This window comes from Perognathus longimembris, chromosome 24 (assembly GCF_023159225.1).
Source record: "Perognathus longimembris pacificus isolate PPM17 chromosome 24, ASM2315922v1, whole genome shotgun sequence".
Taxonomy (NCBI): domain Eukaryota; kingdom Metazoa; phylum Chordata; class Mammalia; order Rodentia; family Heteromyidae; genus Perognathus; species Perognathus longimembris.
The window spans coordinates 12556590-12579164 of NC_063184.1; the positions used below are offsets into that span (position 1 = coordinate 12556590).

The following is a 22575-nucleotide window of genomic DNA, read 5'->3' on the forward strand; positions in this document are numbered from 1 at the left end:
ACATTCCTGGATTTTGTTTACAGTTGAGAATTTTCTCTGTGATCACATAACCCTTAGTAATAATGAATCTCATTATATACACTGCACAAATCCACCATGTATAAATACATAATAAATCTCCATTTACATATACATATGCATGACACATTTTACATATACATGTATGTATATATATATCTTTTTACATACATATATGTATATATATATATATATCTTCTTGGTTCTCTTTTTTTTTTCTTTTTTGTCTAGAGTATGTTGATGTTAGCCGATTTCAGTATTCTTTTTATTATTTCTTTTCCAAAGTCGTCTTTTCTTTCACATAGGAAGTGCCCTATGACCATAGGAAAAAAGTGTACTTTAATTCAGCAGCCTTCTCCTATTCTGTCATTAAGGCTGGGTGCAGCATCTTGTTTAGGTGGTGCTACAGGTTATTAGGACTTGGGTTTGTTCCCCAAGGATTCGTGTGTTGGAAACCTGGTCCTTGGTGCAGTTAGGCTGGGAGGTTGTAGAGCTTTGAAGAGGTGGGAGGTTGTTATGCCACCAGGGGCATTACCTGCACAAGGGTTAAAGTAGCTCTCCCGGGATAATCCCAATGATTTGTTTATATTTTTAGTCAGCCATGGGGCTTGAAATTATGGCCTAGGGGCTGTCCCTGAAATTTTTGGCTAAGGCTAGTGCTCTACCATTTTCTGCCACAACACCACTTCCAGTTTTCTGGTGGTTCATTGGAGATAAGAGTCTGACGGACTTTCCTGTCTGGCCTGCCTTCAAACTATGATCTTCAGATCTTAACCTCCTGAGTAGTTAGGATTACAGCCATGGGCCACCAGCACCAGCCATTCAATTATTTATGACAATGTGTTTTTCCTTCTGATATAATTAAGAATAGTATTTAAACTTTCCTTCCTTCCTTCTTCCTCTCCTTCCTTCCTTCTTTCCTGTCTCTCTTCCTTTTTTCTTCCTCCCTCCCTCTCTCTCTTTTTCCTTTTCTTCCTCCCTTTCTTTCTTTCCTTCTTTCTTTCTCTTTCCTTTCTTTCTCTTTCTTTCTTTCTTTCTTTCTTTCTTTCTTTCTTTCTTTCTTTCTTTCTTTCTTTCTTTCTTACATGGCTAGATTAGCCATGTAAATTAAGAAATCAGGAGAAATAATGATAGAAAAGTTTGCAGCACTTTGATTGGGAAAATGTGTAAATCAAGTCGAAGCTAAGTCTGTTATCGTACCCACGTGCTTCATTTCTCATCAAGCCAATCCTGAGTCACCCTATATTTCTACAGGTTCTAACAAAGTAAGATTTTTTTCTGGATGTAGCTGATTAGAACACAGGATTTTACCTTTTTTTCCTGGGTGTCAGGTGCCACCTGAAACATATTCCGGCCACCAGCTTCTATACAAGTGATGTCTTTAATCAAGTCATGCATGTAAATCTGATCGGTGCTGTTCTGTATGGAATAGGATCTCAGGGTTTATATGGGAAATGCATCTCTAAGAAGATGCATCCTCAGGCATGCAGAGTCATGCTGGAGGCATCTATAGGTCACACTTAGATTGCTAGGGGAAGTCCACGCTAAATTCTAATTCCATTTAGTTTTATGGAATAATCGCTTTCTCACTTTCCTGAACAGTTTCCAATTATTTAGCTCTTTTTTCCTTAAAATCCATGGGGCACCGTTAAGCACTCTCTTCACTCTAATTTCATAGCATATTTGAAGGAGCTTTGTCAGGAATGGAATAAGAGAGAACAGTACCACGCATGAAAAAGGCCAGGTTCTTGGAATCCTATCTGTGACTTGCTCAATCATTTGGGGAATGTGTCTATCATATTTATTCAAGAGTAAAGTGACAATTGGAAAATGATGATTTTTGTCAAAGTAATAATTTAGATTTATTTTGAAAAAAAAAAGAGGTTTCATGTTGATTTTATAAAAGCAAAGGCAACAGTCAGCCGTTTCCTTGGCTAATTCATTCAGTCCTTGAGCAAAACTTAAAGCCAGGTAACCTTGGTAGGATTTAAAGTGGTAAGACATATGTGAAGAAAATGATATGAGATCTATATAATTCTGAATAATAAAATAAAGATTAAGATGGTAATATGTCCCTCAAGTACTGATATTTAAACTTTAAAAATCAATCAAGAGAGAAGATTATGTGGTGTTTCTGTGGTACTAAAAATGTAAAGCTAAGACCAAATTGTTCTATTTTCACAGATTTAAGATATCGAGTGATATTTAAAGACATTAAAAATGACTATGAAATTCTCTTCAGTTTGTAAAGAATCTCCTATGAAGTATACTTAGAAGAAATCCCTGAGTATATTAAATACTCCATTAGTATCTTTCTTCATAAACAAAAAGGGATAATTTAAAGGCTTTGCAAGACATACACAGTATTTAGCAAAAAGCAGTATCCATTTAGAAGGTTCTGTCTGCAGAGCTAGTAAATTAGATTACAGATGCTCAGTAAGAGAAGCCACAAAATTAAAATAGGACATTCTGAACACATTAGCCATTATTAGGTAAGCCAAGGAACCATTCTCTTATGGAGTCTCTGTTTAGTTTTAGCCATTCAATATTGTTTTTCACTGTTTCCAGCACTTGTTGTCTAGGTTTTTCTCCTGCACCAGCTTCTGGGTATTTTGCAAAAAAGCTCTCCATCTAAAAATGAATGAGAAATCATTAGGCATATTTTAAGAAGCCCAATTCTTCAAGTATTCATTTGCAACCTATTCATTTGCAACCTGAATCAGTTTTCTTCTTACAGGGAATTTAGTATCCTATTAAAATACTAGATAGATCTCCTGTAGCATTAAAGTGAACCTTTCCTCCCAGATTAACACTCATAGCCAGGCACCCATGGCTCATGCCTGTAGTCCTAGCTACTTAGGAGGCTAAGATCTGAGGATCTCCGTTGGAAGGCAGCAAAGACAGGAAAAGTCCATGCGACTTTGATCTTCAAGTAGCCTGTGAAAAGCCAGAAGTGGGACTGTGGCTCAAGTGGTAAAGCACAGCCTTTATTAGAAAAGCTAAGGAATCCCATCCAGGCCTTGGGTGTATCATTACCATTTGTATACCAGACCATTTGTTATGCCACCAGACACACTGACACATTAGGAACTACAGCATGCCAGTGACTAGTAGGCTCACTACTCTACTTTCTGTGCATTCCTGAAGGTGTTCCCTGGAAAATTTGGCCCATGAAATGATGGGTTTGGCCCTGGAGATTTATTATTATTATTATACATGCAATTCTCTTATGAACGACTCAGATCTCAGTCTCTTGAGTAGCCAGGATGACAAACATAGACCACTAGCATCTGACTGGTTGGGTTTTTTTTTTTGTTTTTTGTTTGTTTTTGTTTTGTGGTGGGTTTTTTTTTTTTTTTTTTGTCTTTTTTTTGCCAGTCCTGGGGCTTGAACTCAGCGCCTGAACACTGTCCCTGGCTTCTTTTTGCTCAGGGATAACACTCTACCACTTGAACCACAGTGCTACTTCTGGCTTTTTCTGTTTCTGTAGTGCTGAGGAATCGAACCCAGGGCTTCATATGCATGCTAGGCAAGCATTCTACCACTAAGCCACATTCCCAGTACTGTTTTTGTATTTTTTTTTAATGTATGTAGGAATCTTATCTAACATACAGACACTGAAACTTCATGAAACCTAGATTTGTGCAACATGAATGAACATTTGTCCTCCCTGGAATTCAGAGGTTTGGGGATTAGTCTTAAAATTCCAAACTGATGAATTCTGAATGGATTAAAATCAGCTGATGTCATTGTTACAGTTACCAGAAAAGAAGAGAGACACAGCCCACATTTTGTCCAACCAGTCTCTGCCTCCCAGGGCTGGTCATTTCTTGGCCTTTACACTGTGTGTGTGTGTGTTGCTCGTGAATTTCTTTCAGGTTAGAAAAAAACAATGGTCATATTTGTTACAAGAATCATTGCCTTCCTGTTATCTTCTGTGATTTTTATGAGAAAATGCTATTTCTATATTTCTATTTGAAAAGTATGTTTAATTTTGTTTTTTCCAGGGTAAATAGAAAAGTTTTCTTCTTACCTGCCAGAGTTGTAGCTCAGAGTTGAATGGCTCTGCAATGGTAACAATACGGCCAAGGTTTCTGTCGTTTATTGTGTACCTAGAAAAATTTAGAGGAGCAAGAAGAAATCTAAATGCCCAGAGCTAGCTAGCTAGCTAGCTAGCTAGATAGATAGATAGATAGATGCAATCCTTTTATTTATTTGTTTAGTCATTCATTCATGTGATTATTCATTCATTCATTTTATGTGCTTTTCAAGGGAAATTAAATACAGTAAGAAATCACGTTTATCTCAGAATAATTCTATTCAACAGAGACTCCATAAATTCTGTGTTTCTTTCTGAACACAGATTCATACCACCTTCTCAGATGTGGCAGACTGTTTAGTGTATTCTACATATAATTTCATCTTTTCCCTGTACATATAAACATTTAAGTAATGACTAGATATCTCAGGCCTTCCTCATAGAAAGGTAGATATACATGACCCAATAATTTCCTTCCGTTTTTCCTTCCTTCTTTCCTACCTCTCTCCCTCCTTTTTCTTTGTTCTCTCTCCTTCCTTCTTTCCATTCTTTTCTTCCTCTCTTTATTTTCTTCCTCTCTTCCTTCCTTCCATCCTTCCTTTCTGCCAGCACCAGGTTTTGAACTCAAGGCCTTATATTTGTACTCTGCTTGTTCACATACAGAAACACATAAGCATGATTATTTTCCTCCTGTCACCTGTGTTTTTTGTTGTTTCTTCCCATTTAAAAATATTTAATTTTTTTCTGTTTTACATACTAAGTATTTTGTGCCAGGACTGTGATTAAACTCAGGGCCTTGTGTTCTTGCTTGAAAGCTTTTTTGTTCAAAACTGGTGTTCTAGCACTTGGGTCACCCTTTCATTTCTGGATTTTTGCTGATTAATTACAGATAAAAGTCTCATGGACTTTCCTGCCCAAGCTGGTTATAAATTATTATCCTCAGATCTCAGCCTCCTGAGTAGCTAGGATTACAGGTGTGAGCTACTCCCCCTGGTTTACATATTCATGTTCTCAATTCAAACCAAAACTTTTCATCAGCTATTAAAGGTACTAATGTTATTAAAAATATCTTCCATTAAGAAGAATCCTTGTTAACCTGACATTTTTCTTTTCTTTACCACCCACTCAGTAAAGCTTGTAGAGGAATTTCCTTATTGATTCATGTACTGATTTTGCTCAATTTTTCAATTCAGTGAAAACCCTTACCAGTTACCAATGGCTTTTATATCACTATGTCTATGGGACATTTTGCAGTCCTCAGTTACTCAAATTAAGACTAGGGCTCATATCATCCTTGAAACACTCTTCCCCTTCACAGCATAAGAGAGAAATAGAAGGATCACACAGAACAAACCAACCTGCGTTCACTCTGCATTTGCATTCTGGCCCCCAATTGGTCAGCACTTCCCCTTACCACCAAAGCTTCTTCTGTAAAGTCAAACTGATCATTTCCCTTTCCTCCTTAAAAATTTCTAATGAAGCCAGGTGCCAGTGGCTCACTTCTGTAATTCTAGGGACTCAGGAGGCTGAGATCTGAGGATCTGTACAGGGAAGTCCATGAGACCTTTATCTCCAATAAACTACCTCCCCACCCAATTGAAAAGCCTGAAGCAGAGCTCTGGATCAAATGGTAGAATACTTGGTTTGAAAACAAGAAGCTCAAGGACTGAGCCCAGGCTGTGAGTTCAAGCCCCAGTACTGGCATAAGCAAAACAAAAAACTCCTGTAACACCTAGCACATAGTAGGAGCACTCCATGACTTACTGGATGAGTTATAACTCAAAATAAGCTACTAGTTTTTTTTTAATCTCTTATACTAGCAAGAGTATGCAAAAGTATCACTATGAGTATAGGAAAAGGTTAGAAATGATAAGGCAGTTATTAGTAATTTTTGTTGTTGTTTTTTCTGGATCAGAATTCTGCAACATTTATCAGAAACCCTAAAAATAAATCCTTTAACCCAGCTGTATTATTTGTATCCTAAAGATATTATTTCAAAGATATTGTTCATCAGTACAGTATTTACAGTTGTGGGGGGGGTAAGATGGAGGTTAGCTAAGAAAGCTAAGATAAATCTACACATTTAAATACTATTATATGATTAAAAGCAACATTGAAGAAACAAATTCTAAGACCTGAAATGACCCTCACAATACAGGGTCATGTAGAAATACAGCAACTCCCAAAATACTCACATGTACATGGATCTGTTTGTTAAAAAATAAATGAACAAATAGCCACTGAAAAACAAAAATTGTAATATAGCAATAGAAGTTATTCCTAAGTGATTTCATTACAGGTAATTTAAAAATACTTCTTATTGCTTATCTGCATACTATGCAAAAAAAATCACATATCAGTGCTAGAATAAGAATATGGGAACTTAAAAAAAAATAGGGCAAGATTCTGCTATGAGATGCCACCAATAGGAAAAGCCTGCTAATTTCAGGTAATAAGACAATTCTTCAATAACCTTCTATAATTCTGTAGTAGTATTCTCTGCTTTGTTCTTGAGTTACTAATAATTAAAGAGAATGTTTGAGAGCTGTCAATAAATAGATTTTAAAAATACAACTAGCTGGGCACCAGTGGCTCATGTCTATAATCCTAGCTACTCAGGAGGCTGAGATTTGAGCATCTCAGTTCGAAATCAGCCCTAGCAGAAAAGTCTGTGAGGCTCTTATCTCCAATTACTCAGAAAAAGTCAGAGGTGGTACTGTGGCTCAAATGGTAGAGCACTAGTCTTGAACACAAAGAAACTCAGGGACAGCACCCAGGCCCTGAGTTCAAGCCCCAGGACTGAGAGAAAAAACAAAGAATAATCTCCAAAATATCTTTGGAACTGGGATTAAGGTTCAAACTAGCAAGGACACCCTAGTGATCTACCATCATTTATTATAAAAATCACATGATAAAATCTTTGTAGAAGGCAACTGGTTTATTTTACAGTGGCAGTAAACTGTTCAGAAATAGAGGCAATAAGACTCAAACTGAGACTGGGAAAAATGTCCAAGACTTTGGAAACAGAGTTAAGCTCATTTCTGTTTATTTTGCCTTAGACAGGTTCTTCAGGGTACCCATTCTATTCAAGTCAAGCATAATTAATATATTATTTGTGAAACTGTCAGACATGTGAAATTGTAGAATTTTGTGGTTATGCCATTTGAAAGAATATCTCATGAAAATTAAATAATTAGACTATGAGGAAATACTGAAGGTCCAGGGTGAGAGTTTTGAAACTATCTCTGAAAAAAGCTTATCAGTTTACTTTTCTTGAAAAAAAAAATCACTTTAGGGGGCTGGGAATATGGCCTAGTGGCAAGAGTGTTTGTCTAGCATGCATGAAGCCCTGGGTTTGATTCCTCAGAACCACATATATAGAAAGCGACCAGAGGTGGCGCTGTGGCTCAAGTGGCAGAGTGCTAGCCTTGAGCAAAAAGAAGCCAGGGACAGTGCTCAGGCCCTTAGTCCATGCCCCAAAACTGGCAAAAAAAAAAACAAAAAAACAAAAAAACAACTTTATTGAGTCCCATACATTTACTCTTAAGATCAGTGCTAGTGACCTCTGTGTCAAAGTACAATCTATTTTTCTCTTAAAATTTAAGGTATAATGATAATCTATTTTTTTTTTTTTTTTGGCCAGTCCTGGGGCTTGGACTCAGGGCTTGAGCACTGTCCCTGGCTTCTTCTTGCTCAAGGCTAGCACTCTGCCACTTGAGCCACAGCGCCACTTCTGGCCATTTTCTGTATATGTGGTGCTGGGGAATCGAACCTAGAGCCTCATGTATACGAGGCAAGCACTCTAGCCACTAGGCCATATCCCCAGCCCCGATAATCTAATTTTTGAAAATGAAAAAAATTCATTATTTCAAACAAATCACATCAGCGCTATTCGAATAGGCCTTGGGAAATGTCTTATTTAGTTAAAAAATAAGCAAATGGTCATTTCTTTTTGCAAAATAAAACCTTATCTACTTATCTTTTCATAATTCTAAAGCAATTGTTTTACTTCATCCACATGAGTTCCTTACAATCATGCATTAAAAAAAAGTTTTAGCTGCATGTAATCATGGCTACTCAGGAGGCTGAGATCAGGACAACCATGATTCAAGGCTAGATAGATATCACTATATGCCACATATATCATTAGGCATATACCTTGTAAAGTGAATGGTGCTAGCTTGCGTAGTATAAATTGTTGTGTCCAGAAAACAAGTTCCTAATAGGTTAATTTAGTCACAAACCATGCCTTCTCTCAAAATAACTATAAACACACAGATACTGTATATTCAATGCATACACACAGGCATGCAGAAATGAGTCTTCAGAGACAGATGAATTCATTTGTCATAAGAATAGAAAAGGCAAAAATCAATCACAACGAAGCCAAAGAAATCATGGTTGAGAGCTGGAGATATTGTGTGAATCCCTGAAGGAAAGGAAACACAGATGGACACAATGGCACCACAGAAACATAGGACAGAAGAGAGAAGAGAACGAAAAGCTGCCACTATAGTTGTATTTCTCACAAGGCAAGTCCAGTGATTCTCATTTCATTTTCAGCAGAGATTAATTAAGAACTGTGAACCTGGAATTATGCCAGGCATTAGCACAGTAAACAGAGTTATATTTAGCTTGTTTTGACAAAACTACAAATAATATAACTTAAGTCATCTTTCCACATTTCAGAATCTCATACATCAATTGGAACCAACAATCTCCAGAAAAAGAATTGGGCCTAAAATAAGCATCACCACCTCTGATGCCACCTCGGATATGGTATGTATGCTACCAGGAAGAGTACACTAAGGAGAAAAGGAAGGGGGCTGGAGATACTATCAAACAAAGAAAACAATAGGCAATTACTAATCAGCTCACCTGGTCACTAGAAAGTCCCAGTTGAGCTGTATCCAATTCCAGGCCATTGTCTTCCCATAGCTGTTATAGGAGATATATCGGATGACTGTGAACACATCCTGAGATTTAATAAGGTTTGGGTCCTTGAGCATTTCCAAAAACCTATGAAAAACCAAACAGAAAAACAATTAAAATAAAACTTTTCATTTTTACTCTTAGCTAAATACCAATGAACATAGCTTTCCTGCCAGCTCTTGAGATACTGACAAAATGAATTAAATATGGCAAACAGGGAAAGATAATAAAAACTCTGATATGTTTAGCTATTTGTAAATAATCATATATGGTTTTGAGGGCTACAAGAACATGAAAAATGAATCATTGTGGAAATCCTAACACAATAAAAACAGAAATGTAATGACTGATTTTAAAGGAGCATTTATTGAATAGAAACATTTTGCTCACTTATTAACCCATGATACTAAAAAAAAATCTCATAAGCTAAAGCACGTAAGCTCATATTTGCTGACAGTAAGATTTAAAATTTGTCTGCTTTTTCTGAGTTGCAAGAAACAATGTTCTAATATAACCTATGTGGATAGGTTAGCTGACTATGATTACAGCATAACACATATAATAGTCCAAGATAAATTAAATGACCAAAGGGAGAGATTTTACTACTCTGATGTTATGGTTTTAACTAGAATTCTAACTGTAACCAAAGACCATGTGAACACATATTGTCATGAGCAAAGTGTTTCCAAACAAGACCAATGCATAGTTCATTTACCATGAGAATGATCCCTTGTAAACAGATTAAATATTGCTAATAGATCAGATATATTTTCATATTCTGCTAGTCTTGTTTTTTTTTGTGGCTTTCTGCTCATCGGCTTGGCTTATTCACATCTTTAGGGAGATTAAGAGATAATAATTCTAACAAAGCATTCACTGTTTAACTTCTTCAGTTGTGAGACAGTTTTGAGAGCCAACCTCAGTTAAAAAGGAAAAGATAATTCCATATCTCTTCTGTTTGCATCAATCCATCAAGAGCCAGGCTATTAGACTTGAGTATTGAAATGTATCCTAAGTGAGGGACTAGAGAAAGATGATAGGGGAGCTGTTAGGGGAGTCCAAGCTTTCTGGGAAGTTGGAACACACACCTGCCTCCCACTCTTCGAGAAAAAAATCATGCAGTTCAGTCTCAGTCTTTGCATTAGGCCCAACATGGGTATGAGAAAGTGACAGCTTTCTGGTGGTTAATTGGAGATAAGCATCTCACAGACACTTTCTCGGCTTTTCTGCTGGGGCTGGCTTTGAACCATGATCTCAGATCTCAACGCCCTGAGTAGCTAGGATTACGGGTATGAGCCACCAGCACCCAACTTCATTTCTGTATGTTTTATGCCAATATTACATCTTGAAAACCTTATATTTTATTTCTTATAAAATAATTTTAGTAGTGTTTTGAAAAGTAATGCAGTAATCATAGTATATGAATTAAAGTCTTAGAGAAGCCATGACATATAAACTATTGGACACTAGGCACATAGATAAAATTAAAGCCCGGCTTGGGCTGGGAATGTAGCTCAGAGATAAAGCACTTGCTCAGTATTCCTAAGGCCTTAGGTTCAATCCTCAGCCTGGGAAACTAAACAAAAGCAAACTTACCTTCCCAAAAGAGCAACATCTTGCACAGATGCTAATCCGTAGAGTAGCTTTTCTTTTTCTTGAGCCAGTGAGGTTTTCTGGTATTGGACTAGCGTATAATTCCATGAAGTCTCATTTCCAGATGTTTGCATTCCATACTGATAGGCCAGGAGCCTGAGATTCACAGGAATGCTAGGAGAAGAAAGCGTTTCAGAGATTTCATATCATCACTGCTCAGTTTAAAGTCTTCTGAAGAGGAATGCAAGATTGACTCTGATTCTATATAATAATAGTCATCTAAATGAACTGCAAAAAATGGAAAGGAAAGAAAAGAGGATTGACAGTCACCTTCCATTGCCAGCAATCCAACTCTGAAATAACCGTGAAGCATTGTTGAGAGCATCTTGATCTTCCATCTTACATGCAAACCTCAGCACAGAGGCCCGGAGCAACCTTCAAAGAACAAATCAACACCAAGTCATCACCTTTAAGCACTTTCCAACCTGTCTTGAGACATACCAACACAGGTTAAGGAAATCTTGGTTTTAAAAAAAGGTAGGAGCTATGTTAAGCCAAAAGTCAGGCTCAGAGAAACAGAGAACATGTTTCCTCACACATTGCAAGTTAGATCTAGATTATACATACAGATGCAACCATACACAGGGATTATATGCATATGGACACAACCATCACAACTGACGTATGGTGTATGTAGAGGTGAATGCCAATGGTGTAACTCCTTTGAAAAAGAACTTTCAGTTTCATAACATGAACACCAGGAAGCTGGAAGGTGTGTTAGGGGGTAGAGGTATGAAATTGAGGGAAGAGAGGGTAGACACATGGAGACAGGAATGGTAGGCAAATGTAGTTACAATATTCAATGTACACATGTGAAAATGGAAGTAGGAACATTGAGGGATGGGTGGGGTTGGGAGCGATGGGGGAGAATGATGGAAGGGGTGACATTGATTGAGAGGCATTGTACTCACAAATTGACATGTTGAACTGAAACCCCTTTGTACAACTACTTAAAAAATATTTTTTTAAATAAAATAAAAGGTGAAAAATAACTTAGTGATGTGGCTGCCGGTGTCTTCCCATGTCAGACTGTCGGCAATGGGCTTCACTTGACTTCGGAAGTATTCCTGAAACGAAAGCAGAAAGCACCGTGGAGCATGAGTAACCACTTGGTACTTAGCCTGTGTTCAGTTAGGGTTATCTGTAGCCCCACTGTAATCTTCCTATCCAAGTTGGACACTGCTGACTCATGCCTGCAATCCTAGCTTCTCAGGAGGCTGAGATCTGCAGATAAAAGTCCAAGAGACTCTAATCTACAGTTAACCAGCAAAAAAGCTGGAAGTGGAGGTATGACTCAAGTGAAGAGTGACAGCCTTGAGCAAAAAAGTTAAGGGACTGTGCTCAGGGGCCACTTAGCTGTTCTTTACTTTTTTGTTGTTCAAGGCTAGCATTCTACCACTTGATCCACACTTTGGTGGGGGTCGGTGATTAATTGTAGATAAGACTGTCATGGACCTTCCTGCCCTGGAGTGCATTTGAACCACAATCTTTAAATCTCAGCTTCCTAGTAGCAAGGTGACAGGCATGAGCCCTTGCCACCTGGCTGAGCTAGAAATTTATATCCAGAATTTGTTTAAAATTACAAGCATCCTTTCAAAGTACTACAAAAAACACAAAACAAAGAAAAAGTATTGAGAATCACGAATAATAAAATCCTGATGTAGGAATCACAGCAGTTGCAATAAGAAAATGTTGTGTTTTGGTAAGAATACATTTCTTTATAGCAAAGACGAAAGCCATTTAAGATGGGTTCTAGTCAGGACCTTTCAAGTAAACACTAATGATTGGATTCCTTCTAATTCTGAAATACATACTTTTATGCCGCCTGCTGAACTACAAATCCTCTCTGCCCTCATTAGTCTAATTAATCACTGTACTTTTCTTTTGCTTTCATTTGGTGGGAAACCAAATTTGCACTGGGAACACCTGGAAGAAATTCCCTCAGTGGTCACCCTATTTCTAAACATTTGCTCTTACGATACCATTTTAGCATTCACATCACCTTAATCACTGGATAGACCTCTCTATCGTCTTCAAACATGCTAATGATGTAGGTTACTGCTGAAATGAGCCTCTGCCATGGTAAAAAGTCCTCTTCCTTTTGAAGATACATGGTCAAGTTGAAAGCCAATTTGTAATCTAGAAGTTGAGCTCTGAGAAAGAAAAGCAAACAGCGCAATGAATTCAAAAAGACAGTTTCATTTCTATTCAATTGACAGAACAAATCTGAGAATTCTAACAGATGACACTAATGAGAATTGTTTATTGGGTTTTTTTTGGCCAGTCCTGGGCCTTGGACTGAGGGCCTGAGCACTGTCCCTGGCTTCCTTTTGCTCAAGGCTAGCACTCTGCCACTTGAGCCACAGCGCCACTTCTGGCCATTTTCTGTATATGTGGTGCTGGGGAATTGAACCCAGGGCCTCATGTATACGAGGCAAGCTCTCTTGCCACTAGGCCATATCCCCAGCCCGAATTGGTTTTTTTTTTTTTTTTAATAAAACAGTTAAAGGTTATTTTTCATTGTTGAGGCCCAATCAAAACGTTTTCTTCAGGACTGGGAGTGTTACTCAGCCTTGACTATGTATACAAAGAAAGTGGTGGAACATTTGCTTAGTACATATGAAGGACTTAGTTCAGCCAATTTACAGACTTAAAAAAAGTTACTTCTATAATCATAGCTATTCAGGAGGTCATCTGGAGGCCAGCCCAGGCATAAAAGTCAGCAAGACGCTATCTCAACCAACCTGCTGGGCATGATTGCACATGCCTGTGATCTAAGCTACAAAAGAAGTTCTAAGTAGGAGGATCTAGGCCGAAACTAAGCCCCAAGCAAAAGTATAAGACCTTATACTAAAATATAAACTAAAAGCAAAAGGGCTGGAAGAGTGGCTTAAGTAACAGAGTACTGGCGTAGTAAGCACAAGGCCTTGAGTTCAAACTCTAATACAGTCAAAAAAGTTTTGTGGCCAGTTGCAGGGGGCTCATACCTGTGATCCTAGCTAATCAAGGGACTGAAATATAAGGATTGAGGTTCAAAGCCAGGCTGGGCTGGAAAGTCCGTGAGACTCTTATCTCCAATTAATCATCAAAAAAAAGGTCAGGGGCTAGGGATATGGCCTAGTGGCAAGAGTGCTTGCCTCCTATACATGAGGCCCTGGGTTCAATTCCCCAGCACCACATATACAGAAAATGGCCAGAAGTGGCGCTGTGGCTGAAGCGGCAGAGTGCTAGCCTTGAGCAAAAAGAAGCCAGGGACAGTGCTCAGGCCCTGAGTCCAAGGCCCAGGACTGGCCAAAAAAAAAAAAAAAAAAGAGGCCAGAAGTGGAGCTGTGGATCATGTTGTAGAGGGCCAGCCTTGAGAAAAAATGGCTCAGGGACAGCACCCAGGCCTGAGTTCAAATCCCAGGACTGGCAAAAAAAATTGTTCAAAATGATTAGTATGACATAAAATAATATAGTCATTTGTATTGAGAGAGATAGACTAAGATGTACATTTGAAAAGTCACTTTAGCAAAACTTCAAAGGAATCAAAAGCCAGTTTGCTACAATGGTTAAGTAAGGGTAAGTAGTTTAAAAAATTTTAAGTTCATAAATTAGTATGCGATTATAATATGTAAATAGTATAACATACACTTTCAATATATCATTGTAGTATGTTTTGTTGAAATTATTTCATTGTACATAAAAAGAAATCATTGGTCACAGCATCAGTGAATCCTTAGTGCTTAGGACATTAAAATTCAGCTTGTAATTTGCTTTGTAACATCTCCTTTCTTACACATTTCCCAATACTCTTCATAATTAAATACCCTTTTCCCTTTCAGAAAGTTTCAAGAATCTATTGACATTCCAATGTCTAAGAAATCCAACTTTAGCCTCCTGTGAAGGATTTTAGAATCTTTTGAAAGTATTTTCTCAGGAACCTATTACAGTTCTAGTTTTAGTGCAGCATTAAGGAACACCAAGGAAATTCTTCTTTTCAGCATTATATTTTTACTCTTAGGGCAAATGACAAGATGCTCAGATAACTAAGAGTGGCCTTTAATTACTGCATTTAATAATACAGAAGCATTGTATGCTATTATGATTTTCAAAGCAGATAATGCAATCATGTCTTGATTTCTCCCCTAAGAGTTTTAGAGGACAAACTAGTATCAGAGAATTACATAGGAATCATACATAACATGATATGATTTTTCCTGAGGACAAACAACGCAGAGCTGATTCTCTCTTGCTCTTATCTCACTTCCTGCACTTACTCAGAGAAATTCTATTCTGTTATTATTCAGCCTCCTTCACTACAAGTAGAAATAACTTTGAGAAATGAATTGTTTCATTGAGAATGTTTGTTAACAACACTTGAAGAATCTATTACCCCAATAGGTATAACATCTATATACAACATCTGTAGAACAGTTGTCTTTCTGAGGATAAAATTAGTGAAGAGCTTCAGGAAAGTTTAGGAAGAATAACAAATTATTTGATCAAGAAGCCAGAGAGGCTGACAATTTCTAAAATGCAGGAGGATTCGGTAAAATGGGCCATGGTTACAAAAGCCAAAAGAATGAAATATCCAGCTAGCATAAGTAGATGAAGGAAACCCAATGATTCAAAGTTGTGACTAAATGCTATGTATCTGAATGCGAAAAATCAATATACTATTGGGTGCCATATTTTTTTCCTAATACACCTTACAGACATACAATAGTCCTCTTTTAGTATCATCACTTTTCTTGAAGTCTGAGTTCCAGAGCCCTGATACTGATGGAAACTGAATTGTTTGTGGGTATTAAATGGAGAGTATTTTGAGAATGAAGTGGAGGGATATTTCATTCCCTGCAAAGGATGCTATTATGGCACGCAATGGTGTACAGTAGCTCAGATGAACAGTAGTATCATCTGAAACCCCCAGAAGTCTCAGATCTGAGCATAAGCCAGCAGCACCTGGTAGATTTGGGAGATATTATCTAGCCCCACTCTTGTAGTTTCTCATCGGGTTTGGGGGTGAGGTCCAAAATGTTCCTAGGTAATTCAGATGCACATGTTAAGAAGTGGCTTTTAGGCTGGGCGCTAGTGGAATCCTAGCTACAAAGCAGGCTGAGATCCAAGGATCACATCTCAACACCAGCCCAGGCAAGAAAGTTTGTGAGACTCTTAGCTCCAATAAACGATTCCCCAAAAAGCCAAAAGTAGAGTTGTGCTTCAAGTGGTAGAGCACCAGCCTTGAACAAAAGAAACTCAGCAACAACATCCAGGTCCTGAGTTCAAGCCCTAGTATGAGCACAAAAAAAAAAAAAAAAAAAAGGGAAGGAGGCAAGGAGGAAAGGAAGGAGGAAGGAAGGAATCATTTCTAAGACAAAGACTTGTGCAGTTCTTGACCCAGATGGTTCATGGTTGCTATCTTCCCCAGAGAACAGCTCTGGCCAAAAACATCTATCTTGCCTAAGACATTATGAAATCCCCAGCCCTGCCTACGGATTGCCTGATTCTGGAATACAAAAGGACAATTCCCTTCCCTCAAGTCAGGCCTACTCCCTGCTACAATTTACAGCTTCTTAGTGGAATCTGGCAAAGCTACACTTTAAAGGAGACCTCACCTTGCTCAACATTTTTTTCTCCACACCATCCTGCCTCTCTTACTCTTTATCTCGCAAAACTACTCTTTTCCAAAGCCTCCTACAGAACCTTCACTTCAGTCTCTGCTTCTGGGCAACTCAATCCAAGATAACATTCTTTCCCAACCGAGAGAAACAAATCCCAGAGAGCAATTCTGAAGGTCAGGTTTAGTGAGAATTCACTTCATTCAAACATCTTCCATTTACACGGTGTCTGGGATATTTATATCACAGATAGCATTTTGGTAGAATTCACAGTATGAAAAGGGAGGAAAATACAAATTTTTTTAAAAAAAGTTTGTATCAAATGCAAATGGAGTAAAGGGCAAAGAGAATCCTAGCTTTCTTTTCTTGAGCTAAGGGCACTTCCAAAGGCTAGGGAACTCACTCAGTGAATGTTTGATTTTTATTTTCTTGGGCACAATTTGGCAAAAACCACTCAGTCCTTAGAAAGCCTGAGTGAAGAACGATGTCTTGTCAGGTAGGGAAGGTCGCTTGGTGGTTGAAAGTTTTCCTAGATCTCCAGCACCTTGAAATCAACAGTGTCACATCAAGTCCCTTAGTGGGGCAACAAAAATGGTTCAGACAGGGGCCTGTGTGGAATTAACTCCAAGCAAGGCCTCCGGTGGTATGAGGAGCCTTGAAATCTTTCCAGTTGTCTCGTTCTTAGCTTGTCAATTAAGTTAGATCTCTCATTTAAAACAGCTTTTTTATAATTAGCTAAATCTCTGATGCTTTTCCCAATCCCTTCTCCTTTCTTTTCTTGGTAGCCCTAGGACGGGTGAAGGAGAAGTCTGTTATACAGTCCTGTTATCCTGTGCAAATACCTATGAGAGTGTTACACTGAAACTGGGCACCGGTGGCTCACACCTGTAATCCTAGCTACTCAGGAGGCTGAGATCTGAGGATCACAGTTCAAAGCCAGCCCAAGCAAGAAAATCCATGAGATTCTTATCTCCAACCAAACACCAGAAAACTGGTAATGGAGGGCTGAAACTGCAGGGCTTCAAGTGGTAGGGCATTAGTGTTGAACAGAAGAGCGCAGGGACAGCACCCAGGCCCTGAGCTCAAGCCTCATGACAGACCAACCAACAGACAAACAAGAACAACAAAAGGAATATTATACTGACGTAGAGACCTAGAATCTTGGCGTTGCTTACAATCACCCAGTGGTCTATGTTTGCCAACTTGGTGTTTATAATGGCAGAAAAGTAGAAAGGAGCTGATATATTAAAGAGATGTATCACAGGTAAAGTCAACACAGCCCTTCTAAATTGCCAGAGACAGAGGAAGGATAAAGATGTTGCCTGATTGGCTGTCATTCTTTTTCTTTTTCTTCTTCTTCTTTTTTTTTTTTTGTCCATTGTGGGGCTTGAACTCAGGGCCTGGGCACTGTCCTTAGCTGTTTTGCTCAAGGCTAGTGCTCCACAACTTGAGCCACAGCTTCATTTCTGGCTTTTTGGTGATGAATTGGAGATAAGAGTCTCACAGACTTTCCTGCATGGGCTGGCTTTGAACCATGATCCTCAGATCTCAGCCTTCTGAATAGCTAAGATTACAGATGGGAGCCACCAGGACCCAGCTTGGCTGTCATTCCTCCTGGATCATTAGCAGAATGCAGATGGTCTTTTACTGCCATTTGCCCCTCACCTAATGACTCTTCTCCCTGCCCACCCTTCTCCTGGCAGGCAGTGGACAGCAGAGTGCAATCAAGGCTGTTAAGAAGGAAAACCAGAAAATAAAATTAGCTGGGCACTGATGACTCAAGCTTGCAATCATAGCTGCTCAGGAGATTGAGATCCCAAGGACATGGTTCAAAACCAATCCAGGTGAAGCAGTCTGAAAAACTTCATCTCCAAAATAACTCACAAAAAGACAAGCTGGCGGCATTGCTCAAGTTGTAGAGTACCAACCAAAAAAGGATGAAATCTTGGATTCAAACTTTAGCACTGGAGAAAACAAAATCTATGATAAAAGAGTGGATGAAAGGTTCTTCCAGTGTCCGTTTCAGCAAGTCTCTAAGACTAAGCATCTTGATTCCAAACCAAGAATTAAGATCATCAGAATGAATTCCAGAACTAACAGGGTAAAGAACAAGTCTTTGTGCCAGGTGCTGATAGCTCACCCTGTAATCTTAACTACTTAGGAAGCTGAGATCTGAGGATCACTATTCAAAGCTAGCCTGAGTGGGAAAGTCCAAGAAACTTTTACCTCTAATTAACCAGTGAAAAACTGGAGGAGGAGAGGAGTTGTGGATCAAGTGGTAGAGCACCAGTCTTGAGCAAAAAAATCTCAGGGACAGAGCCCACACTCTGATTTCAGGTACCCAATTCCAGCACCCAAACAAAAACTGGCTGCTGATAACCAACCATTAGCTTGTATGAGGGTGAGCCAGGCTGAAGGAGGGAGAGACATTTTAGTAAGGCTGGTGGAGGTGGGGTGTCCCAGTCTCTCCCCTCAAGTCAAGCCTGGGGAGATAGATTTCAATGGGACCACTCCAAGAGGTTTCCATGTGCACTGTGGAACCACTCCAGCCTCAGAGCTGATCCCCTGTGAGACCTAAAGGGCGAATCTGTGCTTGGCTAGCGTTCTGCCTTCAGAGGGAAGGCATGGCACTGCCTGGGCGACCTGCCACTCCAGCCCCTCTTGGGATGAAGGATGTGTGTATCGTTCTATGGCCCAAGGCGGCTCAGTTTCCTTTGCCACCTCCAGAGAAAAGCATGAGAAAGATCTTTGGCACAGAATGCATATGGTGGCAAAAATCCCATCATAACACCACCCAAGGACAAGAATCAGCATTACACACCCACCTAGTTCAGAGGAGACCAAAAGAGAGAGAATATGGCAGAATCTTTCTTCCTCTTGCCTTCCCTCCCTCCCTGCCCTCCCTGTCTTAACTCTGGGAAATAAAGGAGCTAGAGGGCAGCAGAAGAAAAGAAAGAGACATTCCAAACATGGAAAGCAAGTGGACATCAATAGCTCCCTCCCTACTGCATGTGGTAGGTCTGCAAGCTTGCTTGCCTGATTTCAAATGAAAGCTTGCAGACATGTTTTGCCAGGGAGTTAGGCCAAGGAGAAGGGGGATGATGAATGGAGACAGGAAGGGCTGGCAAATACAGTCATTATCTTCAATGTATCTATGTCAAGATGGAACTATGGAACTTGAGGAAATGGATAGGACAGGAAAAGAAGGTGAGAGTAATGGAAGGACTGACAATGTCCAAGATGCATTGTACTCAGAATCTGGCTTGGTAAACTGAAACTCCTTTGCATGACTACTGAAAATGAAAACAAAATCAATCTGAAAAGAACAAAAGCTTCAACTGACTTTGCTGAACATATCAGAATTAAGATGGTTTGGAGGGAACTAAAAAAGAGATAGATGCATTGTTGTTCCTTAACTTGACCAGAAAGAGTCATGTGTCCACAGTGGCACTAGCTCTTCACATTGAACCTGAAGGCACAGAGGAATGAAGAATGCAGCTATGCTTGGCACCGGGGGCGGGGGGGGGGGGGGGGGAGGCTGGCTCACGCCTGTAATCCTAGCTACTCAGGAGGCTGAATCTGAGGACCATCATTCAAAGCCAGTCTGGGCAGGAAAGTCTCTGAGACTCTAATCTTCACCAAACTACCAAAAAAAGCTGGAAGTAAAGCTGTGCCTCAAGTGGTAGAGTGCTACCTTTGAGCAAAAAGAAGGTCAGGGACAGCACCCAGGCTCTGAGTTCAAGCCTCAGGACTTGCCCAAAGAAGGAGGAGGAGAAGGAGAAGGAGGAGACACTCTGATGCTTGCATATCTTTTTTGAACACCTGCACCTGACTGTGTAAATTCTAACCCTACCACTGGCATTTATCTAGGTAATTATACCTTTCAACTTTTCCTCATCTTCTCCCAAGTTTCTGGGTGGCCTGGGCCACAGATCTGACTGGTTTGGTGGAGTCTATTCTTTCTGAATCCTTGCAGAAGTAATCAGTCCAGGTGACAACTCACCTGTTTTCTGTAGTATTATGTTTTTAGAATTTGTTTCACTTTCTTCCTTTCCTTAGCTCTTATTTTTTTCCCTGTGGGGGCATGGCAGAGGAGCTGAGGAAATGTAAGAAAGTCTTTCAACAGAGTAGAAAGCATTGAGTTATTTGCTTTATACCCAGTTCCTTGGAAAGAGCAGCTCAAGAGGTGTCACTTCATCTTAGAGCAAAATGAACCATCTGCAGTGTCTTGTGAAGGGAATTAAACCGCAGTGGCTTTGCAATTCTCTGTAATTTCCAGTGGCCAAGATGTGAAGTTTTAGTTAAAAGGTCATGCTACAGGGTGCATCTGGAGGGTTTTGCACCAAAAAAAATTCTAAATGATTCTGTGATGCTTTAACATACTTATCGATCATCTACTTTTACATATAATTTCCCAGAGGAAGCAATTCCTTGTACATCGAAGGTCCTTGACATGTATTTATTAAGTGACCAACTGGCATACTGTAATGTAATGAAAATTATAATGATTCTGCTTTCTAGCCAGGAGATTAAGCCTAAAGATTTCCTAGCAAGAACTGTACAAAGGGAATCCAGATTATACATTCAAAAGAAACCTTTTTTTTTTTTTTAAATCTGAGACAGAGGTTTAAACTCTGTATCTGGTGCTTTTGCTCACTGACTGGAGCTCAGCCACCTGAGCCACGCTTCCAGCCCCCAGAAAAGAACCACTCCAGATGGGGCTTCGCTGCTTAGAATCAGGCATGGGTGAGTTTTGATCCTTGATATAATTAATTGAGCACTGTCTACAATTCAGATAATCTTTTAGGTGGTGTACGTAAATTCATTTCATTTAGTCCTCACAAGAATTTTGTTTACCAAGAAGGAAACTGACCCAGGGAGAACAGGAAGAGATGAGAAGCCATGTGTGTATGTGAGAGAGAGAGTGAGAGAGAGAAACAGAGAAAGTGTATGTGTGTGTGTGTGTGTGTGTGTGTGTGTGTGTGTGTGTGCATGTGTTAGGCCTTGAAATGAAGATTAGAGCTGTCGTTTAACTTTTTTTCTGAAGACCGATGCTCTACCACATGAGTTGTTCTCCACTTCTGTCCTTTTGCTGGTTAGCTGGAGATAGAGTCTCAGATTTGGCTGCCTGGGCTGGCTTTGAACTTTGATCCCTACGTCATTGGTGCTTGACTAAGAGCCTCTTTTTTTTTCCAACCCTATCATTTCTACCTTGAAAGATGATAAAAGAGATTTATGACTTCCAATATGTCATCTAGGCATTCTGGAGTCTTCGTTGCTATGACTGTTCTACCAGCCATGGGTTAGCATTTATTAAGCATCAGCTTGAGCCGCCATGTACCATCATGAGCTAGTGGACTTCGGCACCAGTCAAACTTACAATTTTCTAGATGAAACAGACAACTAATGAGTAACGACAATCCCATACTGTGGAAAAGATGGAGCCCATTGGAGGCACCTCAGCCCAGTCCCAGGGGTCACCAGAGGGCTACCAGATTTACAACGAGGAGGCCACAAAACCAGACAGTCAAATCACCTGTGTCACTACTTAAATTTAATAAATACTTCTTGAATTACTGGTGTTAGATGACTTGAGAATGGGAAAAAGGTACTGTGGATACTACCCCTCAAACTACATGGATTATTTTTCCCTAAGCTCGGGGTCCCTTCGGATTATGAGAACAAAAATCAAATTCCTGAATAGTACCTAAATCAGATCAATCCTGGAGCCCCAGGCTTCATGCTTCTTGTCTCAGTACAGGGATTTTACAGGCTCACTAAAACTTAATAATGGACCCACTGTCTGTATATTATATCAAATTATGAAGGCGTAGTTTTTTTTTCCCTTCAGTACTAGGGTTAAATTCAAGCCTTCTGATGACTAGGTTCGCTACACTTGAGCTACTTGTGTTTTTGAGCATTTGCAACTGTCATTCCTGCTTAACTCAAAGTCTCTGAGAGAGAACAAACCATAATCAAAGTCAAGAGGGCCGGTGAGTTTTGTGTGTATGTAAATGACCAAAATCAATATTGTGATTGAGAGATCCATAAAACGTTTCTAAAAAGAGTAACCAAGGAAAACAAGATGACTTAAAATATTGACTTTGGCTGTTTAATGCTAGAAGTAATTAATACTTAAATATTGTAATTTTAAAAATATTTTTGGAAACCTCACTCTGTGTGTGTGTGTGTGTGTGTGCGTGCGTGTGTGTGTGTGTGTATATATACATGCTCATGGACAGGCCAGTCTTGAGCCCAGGCACTGTCCCTGAGCTAGTTTTTGCTAGAGGCTAGTGCTCTACCATTTGAGCCACAGCTCTACTTCTGGCTATT

The 22575-nt window shown here is 39.4% G+C and overlaps 1 protein-coding gene across 1 annotated transcript in view; it reads right to left on the minus strand.

Annotated features, from left to right (window-relative positions):
* Positions 1–1855: 1855 nt before the first annotated feature.
* The window catches only part of LOC125341389 (glutamyl aminopeptidase), a 77892-nt gene continuing 57172 nt past the window's right edge, over positions 1856–22575 (minus strand). The window contains 7 exon segments of the mRNA XM_048333390.1: positions 1856–2649; positions 4052–4130; positions 8936–9076; positions 10586–10756; positions 10913–11017; positions 11636–11709; positions 12645–12795. Of these exon segments, the coding sequence (XP_048189347.1) occupies positions 2497–2649; positions 4052–4130; positions 8936–9076; positions 10586–10756; positions 10913–11017; positions 11636–11709; positions 12645–12795 (874 nt within the window). The 3' untranslated portion in view covers positions 1856–2496.